Source organism: Artemia franciscana, chromosome 7, assembly GCF_032884065.1.
Source record: "Artemia franciscana chromosome 7, ASM3288406v1, whole genome shotgun sequence".
NCBI classification, from domain to species: Eukaryota; Metazoa; Arthropoda; class Branchiopoda; order Anostraca; family Artemiidae; genus Artemia; species Artemia franciscana.
The window spans coordinates 63,650,813-63,674,832 of record NC_088869.1 but is presented as its reverse complement, the minus strand read 5'-3'; the positions used below and the strand labels follow the sequence as shown (position 1 = coordinate 63,674,832).

The 24,020-nt window shown below is 35.4% G+C and overlaps 1 protein-coding gene across 5 annotated transcripts in view; it reads left to right on the top strand.

Moving 5' to 3' along the window:
* LOC136029590 (baculoviral IAP repeat-containing protein 6-like) overlaps window positions 1-24,020 on the top strand; it is a 397,865-nt gene that overhangs the window by 107,010 nt on the left and 266,835 nt on the right. For 2 of the 5 annotated variants that reach the window (XM_065708088.1, XM_065708089.1), the window contains 2 exons: window positions 12,689-12,817; window positions 18,118-18,337. Coding sequence is in view for 2 of the 5 variants with exons in the window: in XM_065708091.1 (XP_065564163.1) it covers window positions 8,988-9,242 (255 nt within the window). In the remaining 3 variants the exon portion in view is untranslated. Of the gene's footprint in view, window positions 1-6,515; window positions 6,726-8,987; window positions 9,338-12,688; window positions 12,818-18,117; window positions 18,338-24,020 lie in introns of those variants that run through there. The other 3 variants (XM_065708091.1, XM_065708090.1, XM_065708086.1) reach the window with 2 other exon arrangements.

Sequence of the window (24,020 nt, the reverse complement as noted above, 5' to 3'; positions counted from 1 at the left end):
ATCGATAATCTGATTAGAGATTAAAAGCTTATTCAAATGAAAGAATGCTAAGGAGGATTTTTTAGGCAGAATCGTTCCCAAGCGATTTTACTAAGAGACGGGATTATCAGCGAGGATGGAACTCTCTGGACGGAACATATTGGTGGAGGTGCACTTTACTTTGGATGAAATTTCTTTGGTGGAGTTTTCGTTGGGGGAGGGGGGTATGTTTCAAAGAGGATGAGCCAGATTTACCGATATTAGTTGAATAACGATCAGAAATTAAATACAAAAGAGACAACTTTTTTACTGAAAGTAAGGAGCAACGACTCGAAACGAACAGAAATTATAATCTAAAGTTTGAATCTTTTTCCAAATTTTTTCAGAGTGGCTACTGAAATACGGGGGGCATTTAATTAGAGTTGGAAAGTGCTAACAGCTTTAGCGTAAAGAATAAAGTATTGAGGTAGGGGCAACCCTTCATATACAGAATAAATCTGCCAAAATTATTGTGCAAATTTCACCTCAATTGTTCATACACGGTGAGCCAAGTTCGAACCTGCATTAGTTGAAAAACATTCAGAAATTAAATACAAAATATGTTTGTTTTTTTATTGAAAGTATGGAGCGACATTAAAATTTAAAACGAACAGAAATTATTTCATATATGAAAGGGATGTCCCCTTCTCAACGATTCGCTCTTTACTCTTAAGTTTGACTCTTTGTCACAATTCTACTTTTTAAACCAATAAGCAAATTTTTTTAAGAGCGGCTACTGAAATACGGGGGTCGTTTAATTAGAATAGGAAGCTTTTTCAAAAGTGCTAACAGCTTTAGCGTAAAGAGTAAGGTATTGAGGATGGGGCAACCCTTCATATACAGAATAAATATGCCAAAATTAATATGCAAATTTCACTTCAATTTCTTATACACGGTGAGCCAAATTCAGACGTGCATTAGTTGAAAAATGTTCAGAAATATAATAAAAAAACTTTTTTTTTTACTGAAAGTATGGAGAGACATTAAAATTTAAAACGAACAGAAATTATTCTGTATATGAAAGGGGCTGTCCCTTTCTCAACGTGTCGCTCTTTACTCTGAAGTTTGACTCTTTGTCGCAACTCTTCTTTTTAACAATTAAAAAAAAACTTTAGCGTAAAAAAGCGAGGCGTTTGAAAGGGGACTGCCCCTTTCATATGCGGAATAATTTCTGTTCGTTTTAGAATTTTAATGTAACTCTTTACACTCATTAAAATTTTTTTTTTATTTAATCAGAAATAAGGCTCAGCAACTCTTTTAGCTTGAGTTCTAATTCCAAACGCCACAGAAGATACTTTGATTTTGACTTTCAGATTTGATAGGGGGATGGCAGTCTGGGAATTGCTAGAAGGTATATTAATTGTACTCGTGGCTTGGTTTCAACTGATTCCTGAAATCAGCCCTATTCAAAATTCAATGATATTCTAACTTTTTGCAGATGAAATTCGTTATATTGTGCTGTGAGACCAGGAAAACAGGATATTGGGGCAGTATTGCGTCAATGTTACAGTGTTGAATATGTTCTAAATTTGTTTTTTTTAAGTAATTTGACCTTTTCTCAAAATCTTAGCACTCACCTTCAAATGTGGTAGATAGGTGTAAACCTGACAATTAGCGAAACCCTTGATGGTCAGGCTTTTTTTTCAATTTTACTTTATGCTATAATTGCTAGTCATGATAAATGTGTTTAACTTATTAGTAATTATTTTGCTTCATTGGTAACATTTTTGTTGATTTCTTTACTTACTAAAAAAATACAAATATGTATATATTGAAGGAACAGGTAACACCCTTAATCAAGATTGTAAAAAAACTAAAATTCCCGAACATTTTGGCTTTAAGTATTAAAGTCTTTATCGATATTAAAAAAAAACGAACAAAAGCTTGACAAAACGGGCAAATCACACTAGAAGATAACAAAGAAGAATTGTAAACGCTTTATAAATAGAAAAAAATTCAGTAATACGTCTGGTAAATTGGTACAAAACTCTAAAGAAAATCATTACGGACCGAAAGAATGAGCGATTCTTCTAAAAAAAAAGTCCCAACAAAGTGAAATGATCTTCCTCCAAAGCATCTCCCATGACCTAGGTCATTAATTTACAGTTTGTTGAAATTAAGAGTGACATTAAGACGTCTTGAAATATGCTGATACAAATATTACTCCATTTTTCCGTTAATTCTTCGCTGAAATCACGAAAAATTTCCATTGTTACTTATATAAAAACGTTTTAATAATATTTGTGAATGAACACTTAGTTTGGTAAGAGCAGGGTAAGAGCGCTAAGAGCCTTAAAAGGGCTGGTATGTGTAGAAATTGGAATGGAGATTACACTGCCTCATCTATGTTAACTTACAACGCCGTGGGTGAACAACGATCAAAATTTAGGAGCGTCGTTCTTCTTTAACAACCATCAGTCTTATAGTTGTTGGCTATGGACTGGTACTGTTGTGTAAAATTAAATAAAAAACAAGTTTTTTAGATGAAAGTAAGGAGCGACATTAAAACTTAAAACAAACAGAAATTACTCCGTATATGAAAGGGGCTTTTCCTTCTCAACGCCCCGCTCTTTACGCTAAAGTTTGACTCTTTCTCTTAACTCTACATTTTAAAACAGTTTTAATGTCGCTCCTTACTTTCATTTAAAAAACTTGTTTTTTTATTTAATTTCTGAACGTTTTTGAATCAATGCATGTTTTGATTTTGGCTCTCCGCAGAGGAATAATTAAAACGAAATTTGTATGTCTATTTTGTTTAGCTAAATGGCTTTCTCATAAGAGCGGGGAGGAAGCCTAGTTGCCCTCCGTTTTTCGGTTAATTAAAATGGCAACTAGAACTTTTAATTTTTTGCGAATCTTTTTATAAGTAAAAGATATACGTAACTTTTAAATTAGCTTACGTAAAGAACTTTTGTATTCTCATGTTTTTATTACATATATGAGGGGCTTCGCCCCCTCGTCAGTACCTCGCTCTTTACACTAAAGCTTAAATTTTGTCCCAATTCATTAAGAATGACCCCTGAATCACAAAAGCCGCAGAATAAATAGTTGAAATTACTAAAAATACTTTAGCGTAAAGAGCGTGGTATTAGGTGGAGGTGAGCCGATCATATGGGTAATAATTTCTGTTCGTTTTAAGTTTTAATGCTGCTGCTTACTTCCAGCTAAAAAAAACTTTTTCATATTTATTTTTTCACTGTTTTTTTTTAAGTAATGCTAGTAAATCCTGCGCTCCCTTCATGGAAATTTTCTTCCACCATGAAAAATCCTCGATGGAAAGTTCCCCCAGCATATCCCCCTCTTCTCAACCCCTGCCTCCAACCAAAAAATCTTCCTGAAAACGCCTGTACACTTCCCAATAACCATTACTATATGTAAGAACTGGTCAAAGTTTTGAGCTTGTAACCCCTCCCACGGGGACTGTGGGGGTGTAAGTCGTCCCCAAAGACATAGTTATAAAATTTTTTGACTACGCTGAATAAAATGACTATCTCAGAATTTTGATCCGTTGACTTTGGGAAAATAATTATCGTGGGAGGGGGCCTAGGTGCCCTCCAATTTTTTTGGTCACTTAAAAAGGGCACTAGAACTTTTCATTTCCGTTAGAATGAGCCCTCTCGCAACATTCTAGGACAACTGGGTTGATACGATCACCCCTGGGGGAAAAATACAACAAAAAAAAACAAATAAACACGCATCCGTGATCTGCCTTCTGGCAAAAAAAAAATCCACATTTTTGTAAATAGGAGTTTGAAACTTCTACATTAGGTTTCTCTGATACGCTGAATCTGATGGTGTGATTTTTGTTAAGATTATATGAGTTTTAGGGGGTGTTTTCCCCTATTTTCTAAAATAACGTGAATTTTTTCAGGCTCGTAACTTTTGATGAGTAAGACTAAACTTGATGAAACTTATATATTTAAAATCAGCATTAAATTGCGATTCTTTTGATGTAGCTATTGGTACCAAAATTCAATTTTTTAGAGTTTTGGTTACTATTGAGCCGGGTCGCTCCTTACAGTTCGTTACAGTTTCCTTTCTTTCTTTTCCTTCAGTTCGTTACCACGAACTGTTTGATTTAAAAGAGTTGATATGTTAAAAAATAAAGTTGTTCGTGTTTTAGGAGACTGCGTGACATTTAAAAATACTATTTTTAGTTATTTTATAATGCTTAAAATTTTAAATGTTTACAAGTTTAGAGCTTATGAACTTGGTATTTTTGTTCATCAGTGTTTGAATCGTTATTAGCAGCTGTGCTCTGGGTAAATTTGTAGGATGAACTATTTGTATCATTATTGGGGAACTAGGAATTCTCTAGGGATGTGTCTGAGGCTCTTGAGTACTCAACGAGGATCTTAATTTCCCTGTTTTGCGGGATCACATGTGTGGAATCATCTCCTAGACGATATACAGCTAGCGTAAAATGTTAGCCCGTTCAAAATTAGGTTGAAATGTTACCCTCTGGAAATTTATTTATCATTTCATTTGAAAATCATTTATATTTATTAATTTTGCTATATTTTTTTTCAGTTTTGCTATTTTGACTTATATGATGAAAGAGCAGTTTTGCTAATGAGTTAATTCTCTTCTCTTGTCTTAATCCAATAGTTAATATATCTAGCGACAAGGACCACACTGCCTTTCCTTAACAAACACACCTAGAAACAACAGGGAAATTTTTCTCAAGACAGTTGAATTCCACTGTCTAGAGAAAAATTTCCATGTTGTTTCTAAGTGTGTTTGTTTACAATACTGAACAGAAGTTCCCTCAATTAATGAGACTTCCCCCTCGCCCAAAATAGACTATTTGCTGTTTTTTTATATTGTGACTTTGGTTTTGCAGGTAGAAATTTCCTAAGAATTACACTTCAAGAGAGATGAAGAAAGTGCTGCTCTGTTTGGATAGCTGTAGTAACTCTAATAAATTTTATTTTTCCCTTGATACAGAATAACAAAGAATTGGCTATTTAAAGAATTTAAGAATTATAAAGATAAAAGTAAAATTGCCCAGAAAAAGGAAGTAAAAACAAAATCGCATTGAATCCCGTTCAGTTCATCAGTCGGATCAAGCTTTTATTCCCTGACTGCTTCTCATTCTGCCTAAAATAGTCTGTTCAAGTCAGTGAAAAAGTATCTTCTTGGTGGTGTCTTCAGAAAAAAATTGTCAAAAATCTCTGATTTCTACATATTTTTTTTCTCCGATTTGGGTAATTTCTTTTAATACCACCAGGTGGTCGATGTCTCTGGCCCAAATGGAAATTGTGTATGGTTTTTACATATTGCTTATGGGATTTAGCTCCGGCTTGGTATTTGGCGGATAGTCAGTGAAAGGTGGCTATTTGTCATTTTCTTCTTTTTTTTCGTATCTCTGTATTCCCGATGGTAGAGCCTTGGAAGAGCCTTATGATAGTATTTGTGCTTTTATCATCTATTATTATTATCGTTATTATTATATCTGAATAAATTTCCGTTTAATCAACATAGAAGCAAGTGAGATCAGACGAATCACCCTATTAAACCAACGAAACAAGCAGAGAACTTCTAATTTTTTTGTTATTATTATCAGGTGATTCGCTAAGACACTTGCGTGTCTTCTTATTTCCGTGATTTCTTATATTTGTTGGTGCATACGAGGCTCAATATGTCGAAAGGACACCAATGAGATTGAAAACTGCTTTGTATCAAAAGGATTCTATTGAACTGTTTTATTTTGAATGCAGAGGAAGCACTATGCGAAGAACCCTTATCAAGTTGTCCGTTCCCCTTTGGTAACGAATCACCGACATCGCCCCTATTTTTTTTTATTGTATTTTGAGACTCCGTAGTTATAGAGTCTGAGCTGCTGAATGGAAACGAGAGGAAGGAGAACTGATAGAAGTGGAAACTCGAGTTAGCCTTTGAGTAAGACCCAATCAAAAGCATCTATAATTGCCGACCTCCACCTTTGAATCTGGCTCATAGGGCTTACAAAATTTGTATTGTATCTTGAAGATTCCATCACTCTCGGTCGCAAAATGTGAGGTCACTATTTGTTGAGCATCCATGGCCCCATGATTCCTAATCATATAATTTGAGGTAATGAAGTAAGAAGTAAAGGACGTTTGGGGGTTCTTCCTAGATTACGCTGTTTTATGTGTGTGCCTTTATTAAAGAGCTACATTGAAAATAACATTGAAATCGAATCATAAATAGGTTTCATGTAAATGGTAAATCTTATTGTGTCACAATTTGTAGGGGAGGGGGCAGAAGGAGGGTTAGTCCATTATAATTTCTGGAATATCAGGATAAATTTTTAAGCCATTAAAAAGTTAAAGTGGATGGTGAATTAGATCCCATCTTACTCCAACTTAAGGGATAGGTAGGGTATGTTTGCTGTTTCAGCTCCCTTTAGGCTTTAATTGGTTTTAATTATATATTTTTTTCCAAGTTGAATTCCTCTAAGGAATATGCTGAAGTGCTGGAGGTCTGATTATCTTTTTGCCTACTATGTTTTGTTTTTTTTTTGTTTAAGAGTTTGACATTGGGCCTAAGAATCAAATTTAAATCTTTTTTTTCAATAAGCCCTACAGTTGCTTTCATGGCTGACCCAACTAGATTTATCACAGAAGTCAAAGACCAACGAGTGGAAAAACAAGCTAATTACACTTATCAAAGAACAGACTTCCAGTGAGGCCTCTTTGTTAAAGTTGAGTTATAAAGCAGCTTCAGTAAGGTTTATCTAATTTTTAATTAGAGAATAGCCATCTGAAGAAGCAGAGTCTATTGCTTATTTTTGCTTTTTTTATGGTAAGAAGTAGTATTGGCAACTTTTGAGTATTTCAGCCTTAATTTCAGAATTTAAAAATAAATACTAATTTAGTATGAAAAATAGAACAAAGTCGGTAATTAAGAAAAACCACACAAAAATTGTGCATTTGCGAATTAGAAAGGGTTCTTGAGGTAATTGAAATGTCAAAACATGACTTATCCTATCATGCCTAATCCTATATATTTTTATGTCTATATCTTTTCCCTAGGACAGTTATAAAGTCGAGTATTTCATGTCAAATAAAAAAAAGAAGAAAAAATTGATAGGATTACTTATGTAATATTACATGCTAAGTGTAAAAAAATATTTTGAAGTATGTTGGGTTTTAATACATTTAGTGTACGAGAATTACTCGGGATTTTAAAATTTCCTTGTACCGAGGGATTTTATTCTCTAGATAGAGGGAGCTACCACTTACAGAGAAATTCTCAAATACAAATATTTTTGAAACGTTGGGTCCCACCCCGCCCTCTCTTTTGATAAAAGTATAAAAGAATGTAAGGTAGGTTTTGATTTTCAAGTAAATTATCACTATATTCTTGAAATAAAACACGAGTAGGAGAAGTTTAGCAAGAGCTGACATTTTTCAATAAATCAGACTCTAGGTTCTTCTTAGGTTATATTTGATAGAACTTCATATTCTGTACACTCTGGCAAATACCAAACGAACTACCTGATGAGAAGTAGGCTCGGCTTTCATCACGTTATCTCGTTTTTCCTCATTTAAATGAAAAGTAAAATTAAAAAAAAAACTCATAGGAATGAATTGACCGTCAAGAAATGGAAATTTTGACTTAAAGATTTGAACGTTTATGAAGGCAAGAAAAGTTATTCTACATTATATTCCATAGTAATATGCTATATTAATTAATAAATTATTCATTGAGAACAAAACTATCTATAAACTTAGGACAGTCTACCTGCCAAAATTCTTTCTTGATATTTAATTGTCAGCTCGATAAATTTCGATTTTGTTAACTATTAATGAAACAGAGTGATCTAAAATGAATGTAAAGATCTATGTTAAATCTTAAACTAACTATATCCAATATTAATTGCTGTTGGTTTTGAATTTGAATGTTACTCATTGCTCTCGTTTCAAAATGAAAAAAAATTCATATTTTTGTTTTTGATACCGTATTTAGGGCTACACTAAGTATAAGAAAGGCTAACGCCCCTCCAGCTGCCCACTCATTACACTAAAGTGTAACTTTTGCATAACACTTCGAGAAGAAGTGCTCATTTATGTGTATTTGGCTTTCAAAATAAAAACTAAAATTGTGCATAAGAAGGAAGTTGTCGTTCTTGCCCAACCTCTTGCTCTTAGCACTGGTCGAATTTTTTGACGGAAAGCTCTGATATTGGAAAAGTAACTTTCCCCGTTAAAACTTCTGTTTCTGCAATAAAAGCATAGCTGTCATCGCCTTCAGAACATCTATTGTATGCTTAATGAAAATTTTTCTCCATGTTTGAATAACCTACAATGAAAAGTTTGAGAGGGTAGACATAAAATTACCCCTTTTGCACACAGACTCCCACAGACTTTCACTTTAATAGCTGATGTGCAATTACGCAATACCCTATATCTTGTAGTTTTTCTAGACAAATCTTCTATATAAGAATTCGATTTTGTCGACTGCTGACAAGTTTCGAGACTAATGTGCTACCGCATCCCTGTTGTGTAAATGGGTAGGTGTTCTATAAAATACAATTCTAGTTGGATTCTAATAACCTTGGACCTTTTTTTGAAATCCAAATATGAATAAATTTGAAATTGCCTTTTTAAGAATTTTCCAATTCTGCTGAATAACACTGTCCTGTGTGGCGGAAAATTTTTTTAATTCTATTTTTTTCATAATATATGTCTCTTTTATCTCTCGGGTCACTTTCTGTTGCTCGTCCGCCGGGCTTTAACTGAAAATAGCAAATTTTATAACAAATGTATCATTGAAGAAATCTACCTCGTGACCAAATTGCCATTTTGTTCTTTGTATGATGTTGAAACGAAATTCTTATTTCTTGTAAATAATGCGTGTTTACTTATTGTATTTTATGTTAAATGAATGTACTTCAAATATAGTTTCAGGGTATTTTCTTAGGGGGCATGATTGTTCTTTCATTATTTATATTTTGATTGTGAAGCTTTTTGCTTGTTTTTTAGTGGTCAGTCGTATCTTTAAAAATTACACCCAAAACAGTGGGCATAATTGCTGCGATGAAAGAAGCAATGGAGAATGGACAAATTCAAGCCATGTCTCATCTATCGTCTCTTTGGTCTCGTTTGGTTAGGTTGTATACTCCACCGAATACCACAAATGGAGATTGGCCAGAAATGGCAATAGAAGATGCAGAACCCATCAAAGGTCTTGGAGAAATGGCCCTTGAAGCCAATAGATTGGATTCTTTCTTTGGATAGCCACACATGAACTACAGTTAATTTTGGTTGACGCTATATCTATATAGTTTCATTGTTGTAGCTGAAAATAAATTCATTTATAACACTTCCATAAATATTTTGTATTATTTGAAATGTGCGTTTTCTTTACATTTACTTTCATGTGAAAGAAGTATCCATTCCTGAGCCCATTTTCTGACATATTTATACAACATTTAAGTATCACAAGATGTCATTGTACCACAAGATATCATGTACCACAAGATATCATGTAAACCATGGTATTCGGTACAGTTTTTCTTATCAGTCGTAGCGAAGGGTTGTCATGGGAAATGTTATAAGCCGAATTTTTGCTCTTGTGTAAAACTTGTGTAATACATGCCTTCTTGGGGCATGGATGGGATATCTCCCTTTGATATAGACAAAACGAAAAGTCCAACTCGAATTCGTTAAATTTTGATAACAATTATGACTTCTATTAAAACTCACATGCTTTGAAACCGGGGTAAACCCTCCTGAAAAACAAAAAAAATTTCAAATACCTTAACAAGGTAAGAATTATTGGTGATTAAAAGGGAGGACGAAACTAAATGCTTGGAATTTTCAATTACGTCACTAAAAGAAGTAATTACCAAAAATACAGAAAAAAAATCGTTTAAGATAATGAAATGAGTATCCTCTTTTTTATGTCTATTGAGTGAGCCGCTCACTGGCAGCTCACAATGTAATGTGTGTAAACAGAGACATGGAAGACATGGATAGTTTGTTTAAAGTTCATTAGCTGGACGCAAGACACGCGCCTCATTTGCTTTCTCATTATCTATCTATACGTATAACATGAAGAATTTGGGTCAAGCCATGGGACTAATGTACAACAAAATATTTAAAGGATTAGTCCCTCTTCTAACAAAAAGGGCGGGATATTTTTGATTGGCCTGAAACTTAGGTGAAACCTTGTGTTCCCCAGTGCAGAAGGAAAAAATAACAACTGTATTGCTTTCCCTAAAAATGCATCCCAAAAAAGAGTCAGAAAAATGCAAAAAAAAAAATTCATCCACTTCAAATAGAAAGGGCTATCCTGTAAATTTGAGAAGGGGCTAATTTGATTGGAATTTAAAATTTGTAGTTCCGTTTTTAAAGCCCGAAAGTTACTGGAGGGCAACTGGCTTCCCCTCGGCTCCTTTTTAGCTTGTTTTTTAGTGGTCAGTCGTATCTTTAAAAATGACACCAAAAACAGTGGGCATAACTGCTGCGATGAAAGAAGCAATGGAGAATGGACAAATTCAAGCCATGTCTCATCTATCGTCTCTTTGGTCTCGTTTGGTTAGGTTGTATACTCCACCGAATACTACAAATGGAGATTGGCCAGAATTAGCAACAGAAGATGCAGAACCCATCAAAGGTCTTGGGGAAATGGCCCTTGAAGCCAATAGATTAGATTCCTTCTTTGGATAGCCACACATGAACTACAGTTAGTTTTGGTTGACGCTATATCTATATAGTTTCATTGTTGTAGCTGAAAATAAGTTCATTTGTAACACTTCCATAAATATTTTGTATTATTTGAAATGTGCGTTTTCTTTACATTTACTTTCATTTGAAAGAAGTATCCATTCCTGAGCCCATTTTCTGACATTTTTGTACAACATTTAAATATCACAAGATGCCATTGTACCACAAGATATCATGTACCACAAGATATCATGTAAACCATGGTATTCGGTATAGCTTTTCTTATCAGTCGAAGCGAAGGGTTGTCATGGGAAATGTTATAAGCCAAATTTTTGCTCTTGTGTAAAACTTGTGTAATACATGCCCTCTTGGGACATTGATGGGATATCTCCCTTTGATATTTACAAAACGAAAAGTCCAACTCGAATTCGTTAAATTTTGATAACAATTATGAGTTCTATTAAAACTCACATGCTTTGAAACTGGGGTAAACCCTCCTGAAAAATAAAAAACAAAAAACTTTTCCAATACCTTAACAAGGTAAGAGCTATTGGTGATTAAAAGGGAGGACGAAACTAAATGCTTGGAATTTTCAATTATGTCACTAAAAGAAGTAATTACCAAAAATATAGAAAAAAATCCTTTAAGATAAGGAAATAAGTATCCTCTTTTTTATGTCTATTGAGTGAGCCGCTCACTGGCAGCTCACATTGTAATCTGTGTAAACAGAGACATGGATAGTTTGTTTAAAGTTCATTAGCTGGACGTAAGACACGCACCTCATTTGCTTTCTCATTATCTATCTATACGTATAAAATGAACAATTTGGGTCAAGCCATGAGACTAATGTACAACAAAATATTTAAAGGATTAGTCTCTTTGAAATTGGTCCCTCCTCTAACAAAAAGAGCGGGATATTTTTTATTGGCCTGAAACTTAGGTGAAACCTTGTGTTCCCCAGTGCAGAAGGAAAAACTAACAACTGTATTGCTTTCCCTAAAAATGCATCCCAGAAAAAAATTCATCCACTTCAAATAGAAAGGGCTATCCTGTAAACTTGAGAGGGGGCTAATTCGATTAGAAGTTAAAATTTTTAGTTCCGTTTTTAAAGCCCGAAAGTTACTGGAGGGCAACTGGCTTCCCCTTGGATCCTTTTCTGCTTTTCAGTCCTTCTGCAATCCCTATTATTTCTAATCAGAATTTTGAGATATCCTTTTTGTTTAAAAACTTCACAAAATTTAAAAAGTTTGGCTTCGCTGTTGACATCACCCCACAGCCCTAGTGTTAACCTTTATCTTTCCCTGTTATGATTACCCAACCCCCAGAAACAGGGACAAAAGAATTAAAATTAACTAAAAATATGAAAATAAATGCTAAAGGACACCAAGAGTCGATAACCTTTGTTGGCTTTGGGTCAAAATCACCCATAATGTTAGTGATATTTTCATTTAAAAAGTTTTTTCCATAGTTAAGATACAAACATCTGCAGACTCTAGCTTTGCTTCATAACATAAGCTGAATTATCCGGTATTGCTCAGCACGCTTAAAGAGCTCACACCTTGCTCCCAACCCGACTCTAGATCAATTGTTAGGGTATCTAACGCTTATTATCGCCGGTACGGCTAAAGGTTGCATCTGACATTTATTTGAGATAGTTGCGAAAGTTGTTCTGAAAGGGAGATTTAGCGGTGTGGATGAAGTAGATGAAGGGACATTTAATTTTTTTATCTAAAGTGTCCTACCGATCTTTTCCTTTGAAAATAGAGAAGCAAACGGTTTCCACAATTAATTCAAAAGCGTATAAATGTCAGATACGACTTTTGGGTGTGACACCGACATTATATAGTTTAGCAGAAGAAACAGCCGCTCGTAGATTCTGAAAGTTTCATGTAGTTTTCCATTAGATAGTTTAATATAGCTTCTAACTCTAGCACGCTAGTTCATAATATAGCCTCATCACAATTAAAATGCTTGGTCGCTCAGAAGTTTTTTTTTTTTTTTTTTTTTTTTTTTAGGTATGCCTTACCGGAACAAATGTCTCAAGCTGGATTTTATCATCAGCCTACTGATCCTGAAAGTGACAGAGCCCTTTGCTTCATTTGTAATGTTTGTCTAGTGTCTTGGGAACCAAACGATGAACCATGGTTCGTAATTCTTATTTTTTTTCGGCTTTATGTTTATTTGGTTTTAACTTACATTAAATACTTTTTAGACTAAACTTTAAACTGCCTTTAATTAAAGTCAAAACTATATTTTTGAGAACTGGTAACTGGCACATTTTCTTATATAAAAACTATAATATTCAGCCATGAAAATGAAAATCAGTGAAAAAACAACTACTAAAATGGAAAAAAAAATTTACAAAACTGCGGTGGAAAGTTAGGTGAAGGAAATATATATATATATATATATATATATATATATATATATATATATATATATATATATATATATATATATATATATTAATAATCGAAGATAGACATCTTAATACATTAAACCACATAGACTAAAAGGGGGAAAGAAGACAAAGTACAAATTGACCATGTATAGCTCCAGCAATATTTTCATGCCTGAATATTACGTAGACATACAACTATTGTCAGACGTACCAGTGAATGCTTTTTTTTTAATGTAGATGATAAGTATGATGACAAAAGAAGCTTATTCGTGGACAGGGTTATAACTTCTTGACAAAAAGTCCTGTATTCTACAGCTGGGTGCTGGCTTTTAACGTGTGTCAGAATAGCAAAGAATTTCACATGTAAGTGGGAACTAAATAAAAGCGAATTATTTATTTATTTATCTGAAAACCCGTCATGCAAAAGCAAAAATACCGAGCAGTAAAAGAAAACAAAATAATAAAACAATAAAGACAACAATTAAACGCTTCGCAAAATACAAGGCAAACAGATAATACGGAAGTAACCGAATTAAAAACAAAAAAAAAGAAGCAAAAACCTTCAAAAACTTTGACATACTATATATGTTGCAGAATAATAGCGTTTTTACAATCTTACAAGAAATTAAACGAAAAAACAAGATTTTTTTAATTAAAAGTAAGATTGGACTTTAAAACCTAAAACGAACAGAAATTACTCCGTATATGAAAGGGGCTGTTCCCTTATCAACACCCCGCTCTTTACTCTAAATTTTGACTCTTTCTCTCAACTCTACTTTTTAAAATAGTAAAACAAAATTAGCGTAAAGAGTGGGGTGTTGAGGAGGGAACAGCCCCTTTTATATTAATTTTTGTCTGTTTTAAGTTTTAAAGTCGCTCCTTACTTTCAGTTAAAAAATCCATCTTTTCATTTTTGCTCTTGCATATTTAAAAATTTGCATATTAATTTATTTTTTGGGCTAAATTGCTCTCTCATAGTTTTGATCGGACAATTTTGAGAAAAAAGGAGCGGGAGAGGAGGCCTAGTTACCCTCCAATTTTTTCGTATACATGTAAATTACGAATTAACTTACGTAATGAACTTCTACACTCGTTCATTTTTACCACGTTTATGAGGGGGTTCTCCCCCTCTTCAATACCTCGCTCTTTACACTAAAGCTTAAATTTTGTCGCAATTCCTTAAGAATGACCCCTGTATCACAAAGGCCATAGAATAAATATTTAAATTTGCGTAAAGAGCGAGATATTAGGAGGAGGTGAACCCCTCACATGCGTAATAATTTCTGTTCGTTTTAAGTTTTAATGCTTCTCCTTACTTTCAGTTGAAAAATCTTTTTCATGTTTATTTTTTCATTTTTTTTAAATGCTTGAAAAATAGGAAATTCTCTTCCCCAATGACAAATTCCTCCACGGAAAGCTTCCCCTACTTAATCCCCTCCCCCCAACTAAAAAATCCCCTGAAAACGTCTGTACACTTCCCAATAATCACTACTGTATGTAAACACTGCTCAAAGTTTGTAACTTACAGCCCCTCCCATGGTGACTGTGGGGGAGTAAGTCGTCCCCAAAGACATAGTTATTAGGTTTTTCTACTATTCTGAATATCATGGCTATCGTAGAATTTTGATCCGGTGACTTTCGGGAAAAATTAGCGTGGGAGGGGGCCTAGGTGCCCTCCAATTTTTTTGTTCACTTGGAAAGGGCACTAGAAATTTCAATTTTCGTGACAATAAGCCCTCTTGCAATATTCTAGGACCACTGGGTCGATACGGTCACCCCTGAGAAAAACAAACAACTGAAAAAAAAACAAAAAACAAATGAACACGCATCCGTGGTCTGTCTTGTAGAAAAAAAATACAAAATTCCACATTTTTGTAGGTAGGCTCTTGAAATTTCTATTGTAGGGTTCTCTGATACGCTGAATGCGATGGTGTGATTTTCGATGGTGTTTAGATTCTGTCACTTTTAAGGGGTGTTCCCCCCAATTTTTCAACGGAAAATTTGCTCAGGCTCTTAACTTTTGATGGGTAAGACAAAAATTGGTAAAACTTATGTATTTAAATTCATTATTATAATGCGATTCTTGTTTTGTAACTATTGGTATCAAAATTCCTTTTTTAAGTCTCAGTTACTATTGAGTCGGGTCGCTCCTTACTACGGTTCGTTACCACGAACTGTTTGATCTATTAATACAAAATATTGAAAAACCCGTCTCAATTAAACACACACAATACGGAACATACGAAAAAGAAAAACACAATCATCACTGCCAAAGAATGTGAGACCAATAGTTTAAACTCCTATCTATTTTTCTGTTACGTTACGCAATCCGTTTGCCAACGGCAACCTCTAGGTCAGTAACCTTGAATTTCGCAATAGCGAGTGAATGTCTTTACCACGGGGGTAGATGAAGCAGATACTTAGAATAGCAAAAGATCGGGGATCGGATTTTACTCTTGTCAGTTTTAGTTTCCAGAAGGTTGCGGTGTACAGAATATGGTTAAAAGCTACAGCATTATATAGACTTGCTAGAATCCGATCGGTTGAATCGAAGTTTAAAAGATACAATGAAAGCGTCAGCTGCTGAAATTCTACGACTGATTTGTTCCAGAAGAAGTTTTCGGGTGTGTGATAGAAGAAGGAATGGGCAGACCTAGAAACATAAGGTTATCTGTAGGCTGAACAGAGCTAGATCCAAGCGTGTTAGAAGGGGCAGGGGAATCTGTTTCCAGTTAAACAGGACAATATCAGATTTGGAGGGGTTAAATTCAAGCCCAACTTTTTTATATTCAAGGATTCCAAAAATTTCAGTGATACGTTGAAGAGTTCGACTAAGGTTTAGGATGTCATCAGCATTGCATATCAAGGAAAGGTTTACATAAGATAGGATCACTGACAGTGGGCACGGATCTTGTGCTTCCAGCGCATAGTTTTAATTAGGCCGGGAGAGGTCATAGCTCCTTGACAGGCCTCTTTCTTGACTGGTATTAGTTGTCTTCGTGGAATCGGGGGCATGCCTTTATCTGGGGGTACTTTCAAGTGGATACGTAGTCTTGAATATAAATCCCGAAGAGAACGAATAATGGCCATATTCAATTCACGTTTACCGGTTTTCAGAATCATCGCTGTATGGATAAGAGAGTCGAATGCACGTCTGACATCATATCCCCCACAACAAGGCTGTCTCCAGACGAGTCCGTATCAATCAGGGCATTTGTAATAGCTGTTAAAGCGTCGGTACACCCGGTAACTTGCTTAAATCCAAATGGTTGTGAAGGGGTATAGCAAACTTTCCAGTTCCCTAATAAATAGTAGCCCAAAGAGCTTGCAAAGGGATATAGCTACAGTATTAGGGAGGAATGATGTACAGTGGACTTCGGATTTCCCTTTTTTAGAGATAGGAGTCAGATCTCCGATGCAAAAAAGAAGAAAGACGATAGCCTCAGTGAAAATCATCTGCATAAGCAGGGAAATTTGAGACGTAAGAAGTTTTCCCCCGTAGTTCAAATGAAAACGCACTAACATGGTCAATACCTGATGAACGTTTCCATCTTAATTTTTGGATGGTATCTTCGACCAAACGGGTACTGACCCCAAAATCTTCATCGGGTTGAGCACCCAGAAACTGATTAGGAAATACTTCATAAGATTGCTCTATGATAGGATCAGGGGAAGAAAACTCGGATTCTTAATATGCATACCAATCAGCGTCTGGTATATCAGCTGAGCGTGGTGACGAAGGAGGGGATACTGAAGAGGAGACAAATTTAAATACCATATTTCGATCTTGTCTTGCATGGGCAGAATAGCTATAAATAAGATCGCTACGATGCTAAGCGAGAATTTTGGAAAACTTCCGCTTCGTAGAGACAACCAAAACTTTGCTTGTCCACATGAAGTGCAAATATCTGGATTTATGAATCATCCAGGGACAATTCTTTTGAAGACACGTTGCATGGGGACAGCTTGTTTTTCGGCAAAACGGAGTGCAGGACGTATTTCAGCTCAAAATATATCAAGACAAAACAGGACCTTATTCTTAGGCAATTGGAGTGAGTTTTGGAGGAGGTGAAATGGAACATTAATTTTACGTAGAATCCAGTTGACGGACGTTGAATTAAAGTTGGTAATTTTTTGACCACGACGATACTGCCCCGCTGAGTAATCACGTGCTATTAGCACATTTAGAGAAACCAAAGTTGGCGCACCGATAGAGCAAGTTATAGGTAAATGGTCAGAAAACTGTATTGGCGGTTAGAGTTTACGATACAGTATTGTGGTCCAAGTTAAAGGTTCACAAAGACGTGTGAATATATCTAAAATTGGAAATTTTATCTAATACACGCAAAAAATTACTAAATAAACCATTAACTAAGGTAGCACGTGGAGACGCCTGAGAATCTGGTTCAGACAAATTACAATTAAAGTCTCCGGCTATAACACAAGGTAAACCTAGACACCGGATTTTTTTCGTACAAAAGAACCTAACTTTTTACTCGATAATTCAAATAATCGCTCTGACTGATTGTTGGAGTAATCAGTGGGTAAATACACACTAATATAAACACAGGAGTCCACTCACACGGCTAAGTAATGATAATTTATTTCGAACAAGTTAGAACGGTCAAACACTTGTCTTAGACATCTGTGGGAACACCGCTTTAAGGAGGGGCTATTATATATCTGCTATTAATCAAAAAAATTAAGACTTCTAAACTTGTTTGTAATGTTATCTTCAATATTTGGAGGGTTTAGAGTACGTGGAAAGTGTGGCCATTTTTTTTTTGCAAATAGTCTGCGAAGAAAGTGTAGCAGAATTGTGTTATCCTATTTTCAAAGCTTTATGTTAGTGCCTTTTCAAAGGGTTGTGCCTTTCGTGACTACATTACAAGGAATATAAGAAATTTTAAAGGGACCATCGAACAATTACGAAATCTTTTTTTTTGAACTTTTTTTCTTTTTTTTGAGTTGTCGAAAATAATTCTTAAGAGAGTAAGAAGTCCACCAGTTTGGTCTTCTACTTTTACGAAAAGTTATTTCTAGGTCTACGCATGAAAGGCATGCGCAAAACTGTCCCTACTTTGGTGGACTTGGTACTCCAAATGTTCCGTTAAGTGTGACTATGGCTACAGACTAAGCTGTTCAACATGGAGATAGTGGTGAAGACATTACTTGTATTGCTACAACAAGTAAGGAGGGAATTATAGCTACTGGGACGGAAAGAGGCTCAGTTGTTGTGTGGAATATTAACAAGCATCTAAAGGTATCATGAAATTTTTATTTTATTACCATTTCAAAATTTAGATTTCAGTTTTACTTTATGACAAGCCAATTTTTGTAAGAAGTAAACTTTGATAATAAAATGCAGCGAAAAAGTATAATGTATTTTTATAATTTTAATTTATTTTTCGAATCGAAATTAGTGAAATTGATTCTTTTATATAACTAATTTAAAAAAACTTTTTCCACAAGACAAGTTTCTTTCAAAAAAATGAAGAGCTCCATTAAGCCAAGAATGAGCAAAAATAAAGTCAAATAATCTTCCAAGCCTAAAACTACCACAAATCACTATCAATAAATAAATGAAACTCAAAACGATCAGACATTACAATCAATAGCCGAGTCAAACTCAAAACCAGCAAAAATTAACATGAGTTGGTCTGATAACCCCTATGTAATCTCAAGACCGGAATACAATTTATGCTTTGCTGAAAATAAAAATCCTGGATTGTCAGATGAATTGAAAAATACTGAAATGTTTTCGTTAAGGTTTTGATAATTTTACATTTATTAATGTAAGAAAGTCGAAAACATTTCAAACATATTTTGTTTTCAGTGAAGCGCAAATAACGCAAATACGAGGTGTATGTGTGGGAGGGAGGGGGTATCCACCCTCTGATCACTTTGAATCTTAAAATGGGCACTAGAACTTCTGATTACCAATCCAATGAGGCCCCTCCGAAGCCTACACGATTACCCTTTCTATATATACCTTATATGCCCCCAACGTATAACTTACAACCCTTGCCCTGAAGGCTCAAAATTTTAATTGGATGGGTTTGGGGAAATGGTGGGCGTGGGAGGAAGATTAGTTTATCTCCATTCACTTTTGACTATTAAAAGGGTATTAGCCCTTTCTATTTCAATTAAATAAGCTCTTTTCGAAGTTTTTACGACAACAAATTGCCATTAAAAAATTTCTATCGGATGCATTTCGGGAAAATACGAGGTGTATGTGTGTGTGTGTGGGGGGGGGGTATCCACCCTCTAATCATTCTGAATATCAAAAATGGTATTAAAAATTCTGATTAACGATCAAATGAGCCCCTTCCGAAGTTTATACAATCACTGTTTTTATATAAGCCTGCCCTATATGTTTCTATATGAATACCTGTTTCTGTATAAATACCCCCAGGGCATAAGTTACAACCCTTGTCCTGAGGGCTCTGGATGAGTGTTCATCCTCAAAGACATGATTTCCGGATCTTTAAACTACGTTGAACAAAATGGCTGCTTCAATTTTTTTTATTAAACGTGTTTGGAGAAATTGTGGGGGTCGGAGGGGGTTTCAGTTGCCCTTCAATCACTTTCGACGATTATTCGATCATTTCCAATTGAATGAGCCCTTTTCGAAGTTTCTACGACAATTTGTTCGATACGAAGTGCCTTGGTCTAAACATATAAATAATGAACAATAAATTGTGTCCACATTGCTCTTTACTTTGGCAGCACTATTGTGCTGCCTATGATTTAGCAGCATCATTCTGCACCTTATAATATGTCGTGACGACATTACACTTTTCTGAATTTTGTAGTCTATGGGAGATGAGTAAATTGTTTTCTGATGAGGTTGTTGGGAAAGAATGGTAGTGTGTAGCTAAATAAATAAATAAATAACTTTATTCCTCACGCCTCTTAATACCAAATTTCTATACAACTGACACCTTTTTAAAAGAAAAATGTTATGGCAGGGCGAAGAGCGGATCGACTGCGGCACGATTTCCATTTAAAGTAGTCCTATGTTAAAAGTCTCGAGATATGGTATGTTTATGTTTAGGCTGTTGGAGAAGGCTTTCAGTGATTTCATCTTTTCTACTGGGAATGGTAGTTTGTTCCAGATCCTGATGACCCGGGGTATGAACGAATGATGGTAAGAATTAGATCTTGCAATCTTCATTTTCACGGACTCCAATTGCAGACTGTGCGATCTTATGTTGCTTTGGGGAAGTTTTTGAACAAGCTTGTCTTTTACGTTCCTGAAATTCTCATGAACTATCTTGAAGAGGGTTTTTAAGTCTAAGATCGTTTTTCTTGTCTCAAGTTTATGGAGAGTGAGCCTTCTTAGAGCTTCGTCATACGGAAGGTTTCTGAATCCTTGAAGTCCTTTTACAAAGCGTTTCTGGACCCGTTCTATTTTGTCAATATCCTTTTTGAGATATGGCGACCAGATGACAGTGGCGTATTCAAGCTGTGGCCTGACGTAGCTTGTGTATGCTGATATCTTTGAGTGATTGTCAAGGTATCATAGGGATTGACTGAGTAGCCAGAGAGTATTTGACGCTTCACGCACAACCAGGCCGATATGCTTTTCTGGTTTGAGGTCCAAGCTCAGAATTACACCTAGGTCCTTTTCACAGGTAGATTTTGTCAGGTCGATACCTTTCATTTTGTATGAGTAAATTGGATTTTTGGCGGCCAAGATGGACGACAGAGCATTTTGCTAAATTTGGTGAAAGTTGCCATTCTTCGAGCTTCTCTGTCAGGGCATCCAAGTCGCTTTGGATTTGTGATGATGCACTAGCTTCTCCCAGGAGCTTCGTATCGTCTGCAAACAGACCGAAGTAGGTTTGGGAAATGGCATTTATGCAAATGTCTATGTACATGACGAACAAGACTGGGCCGAGAACACTACCTTCTCTGACGCCACTGGTTGCATCCGTCCATGTGGATAGTGTGTCTACAACCTTGACTGCTATTTTTCTATCATTCAGGTACGCTGAGAGCCAATTTCTTAGCTGTCCCTTGATTCCGTTGATTTCTAGGCAGTGGATGAGTTTTCGCAAGGATATTCGGTTGAAGGCCTTAAGTAGATCGATTAGCATAACATCTATTGGAATCCCACAGTCAAGGGTAGACTGGATGTAGTCGTGTATCACTACTAGTTGGGAAACAGTAGAACGACTTTTACAGAAGCCATGCTGATGATCTGAGATGAAGTTGTTCAATTCGAGATGCGAGTTTAACTTTTCCAGTATGACCCTTTTCATGATTTTTAGGAAAGGTGAAGTAAGGCTGATCGGGCGATAATTCTCCGGGTCAGTCCGTTTCCCTTTTCCTTTGAAAATAGGTGTTACATGGGATAGCTTCCAGGAAGTAGGAAACTTGCATTGCTCGAATGAGATTTGGAAAAGTATTGCCAGAGGTTCACATAGCTCGTCTTTCACTTCTTTCTGGATGAAGGACGGGATGCCATCAGAATTGAGTGCCTTAGACGCTTTCATGCCCTTTATTGCTCTTAGAACACTTCCTGGCGTGAAGCCAATGCTGTGGAGCTCGCTTCCTGGGTGTGAGTATTAGAGTTGAGGTAAATAGCCATCGTCAATAGTGATCGTGCTGGTGAAGAATTTTACAAGAGCATTCGCCTTATCTAGACTAGTGCTATGGACCACATCACTTCGATCTATTAGTGTTGGTAGTTTCTGTTGCTCACCTAGCTTGCGTTTGCACAGGTTGTAGAAATCGCTTTTTTTTCTTATTTTCTGGAATTCTTCTCGTTCGCAATCTTTGTTGTAGTTTCTGATAGCTTTTCTACATTTTGAGCTGAGTTTTTGAAGCTTGGCGAGTCTACTTATGCTTCCAGAGGCTATGTAATCCCTGTATGACTTCTTCCGGTCCCTGATGAGCTTTCTTATGTGTTTGGGAAGGAATATCCTTTTGCCAATGTGTTTGTTGTTGTTTTTTATTTTTGTAGCATGTTCAACACAGGCGCATCGACAAGAAACTGTTGAAATTAACCCCCCCCCCCCCTGTAATAGATTTGAAACAATACATTCTTTCTGTTATTTTTTTTTTGCGAAATTCCCTCCCTACATTTGAAAATACCTTTTTGGTATAGTTCTAAGAGTAATATAAAAAATTCTTGCCTTACGCATTTTCTAGAATTGGCACTCTTGGGTTACTTCCCCGATCGTTCAATTGTTTGCGTGGATATTTGTGGTCTAAACAAAATTCTAACTTTTTTTTCTTTTCCATTTGAAGCCCTGTTTTCCCTACAAATTTAGAAACGATTTTCTTTTTTTGCTCTAGTTCAGCTAGCATAATTACCGGAAAACCATCAAGAACTTTAAAAAATATCATTGCTGGAGTTGATAAAACTGTACCTATCCCAGTAAATTTTTGTTATCGAGAGACAGAGAGAGAGAGACAGAGAGACAGAGAGAGATAGAGAGAAAGAGAGAGAGAGAGATAGAGAGAGAGAGAGAGAGAGAGAGATAGAGAGATAGAATAAGAGAGAGAGAGAGAGAGAGAGAGAGAGAGAGAGAGAGAGAGAGAGAGAGAGAGAGAAGTCATAGACGCGAACAAAGTTGAAAAAAAAGATTGTACGTCTTTGCATTTTTGTCTCAATTTTGTCACGAAAATTAACAAAAGGATTGAAAAAAAGAAGGCACATTAAAATTTCTTTGAAGCCAAAAATAACTCAATTCATGCAAAGATCGAAAAATATTCAAATTTCTATGTTTGAAGATTCCAACAAAGTATAAAAGATATACAGCAACACAACAAAATTTCAATATATTTCTCCTTAAAGTAAAATAGAAAAAAAAAATACTTTTCCCAATTTAATGATGCAAAAGATTAATTAAATTTATCAAACACAATAGTTTTCTGAAGTAAAGTTTGATGGGGTATACTTTTTAAATATTTTTAATTAAACTGCTATTTCCTTTCGCATGACTCCCATACCAGAAGATCAAATCATATATATACCAGATACCAGAATATCAAATCATACATATATATGTATATTATATGCATATAATAGACATCCAAGCTTGTGCCTTGTTCCTTATTCTTTTCCTTTTTGTGTAGCATTTGTGAGTTTTCTTTATTTGTGAGCAACTAGGCCCCTCTCACGCGCATTTTTCCCAAAGTCACCGGATCAAAATTTTGAGATAGCCTTTTTGTTCAGCATAGTCAAAATATCTAATAGCTATGTCTTTCAGGACGACTTAATCCCCCACTGTCCCCGAGGGAAGGGCTGCAAGTTATGAATTTTGCCCGTTGTTTACATATAGCCTAATATTGTTGCTGGGAAGCATAGGCGTGGAAGGAGGGGGAGGGGGAGTTGGCGGATAGCTTTACATGGGAGGATCTTTCCATGGAGGAATTTTTCACGAGGAAAGATAATTTTCATGAAGGAGGCACTGCATTTCCTAGAAACAATTAGAAATTAAATGAGAAAATAAGGTTTTTTCAACTGAAAGTAAGGAGTAACATTAAAACTTAAGACGAACAGAGAATATTAACTACATTAATCCCCTCGTCAATGCCCCGGTCTTGACGCTAAAGAGTTTTTAGCAATTTCAAAAGAGCTGTTTTTTCTAATTAAACGGCCTTTGTGATTTAGGGGTAATTCTTAAAGAATTGGAAAAAAATTCGAACTTTTGCGTAAAGAGTGGGGTATTGACGAGGGATGAACCCCTTTATATTACGTGCATGAGGGAGTTTGCTTCTCCTCAATACCTTGCTCTTTACGCTAAAGTTCGGATTTTGTTCAATAAACAAATTTTATTTTTCCAAATCTAAGCAAGGAATAACATTAAAACTTAAAACGAACAGAAAATATTACGTATATAAGATGGGGTGCTTCTTCTCAATAGCTCACTCTTACGCTAAAGTTCATTTTTAAACTTTTAAAAGAGTTTATTATTCTAATTAAACAGCCT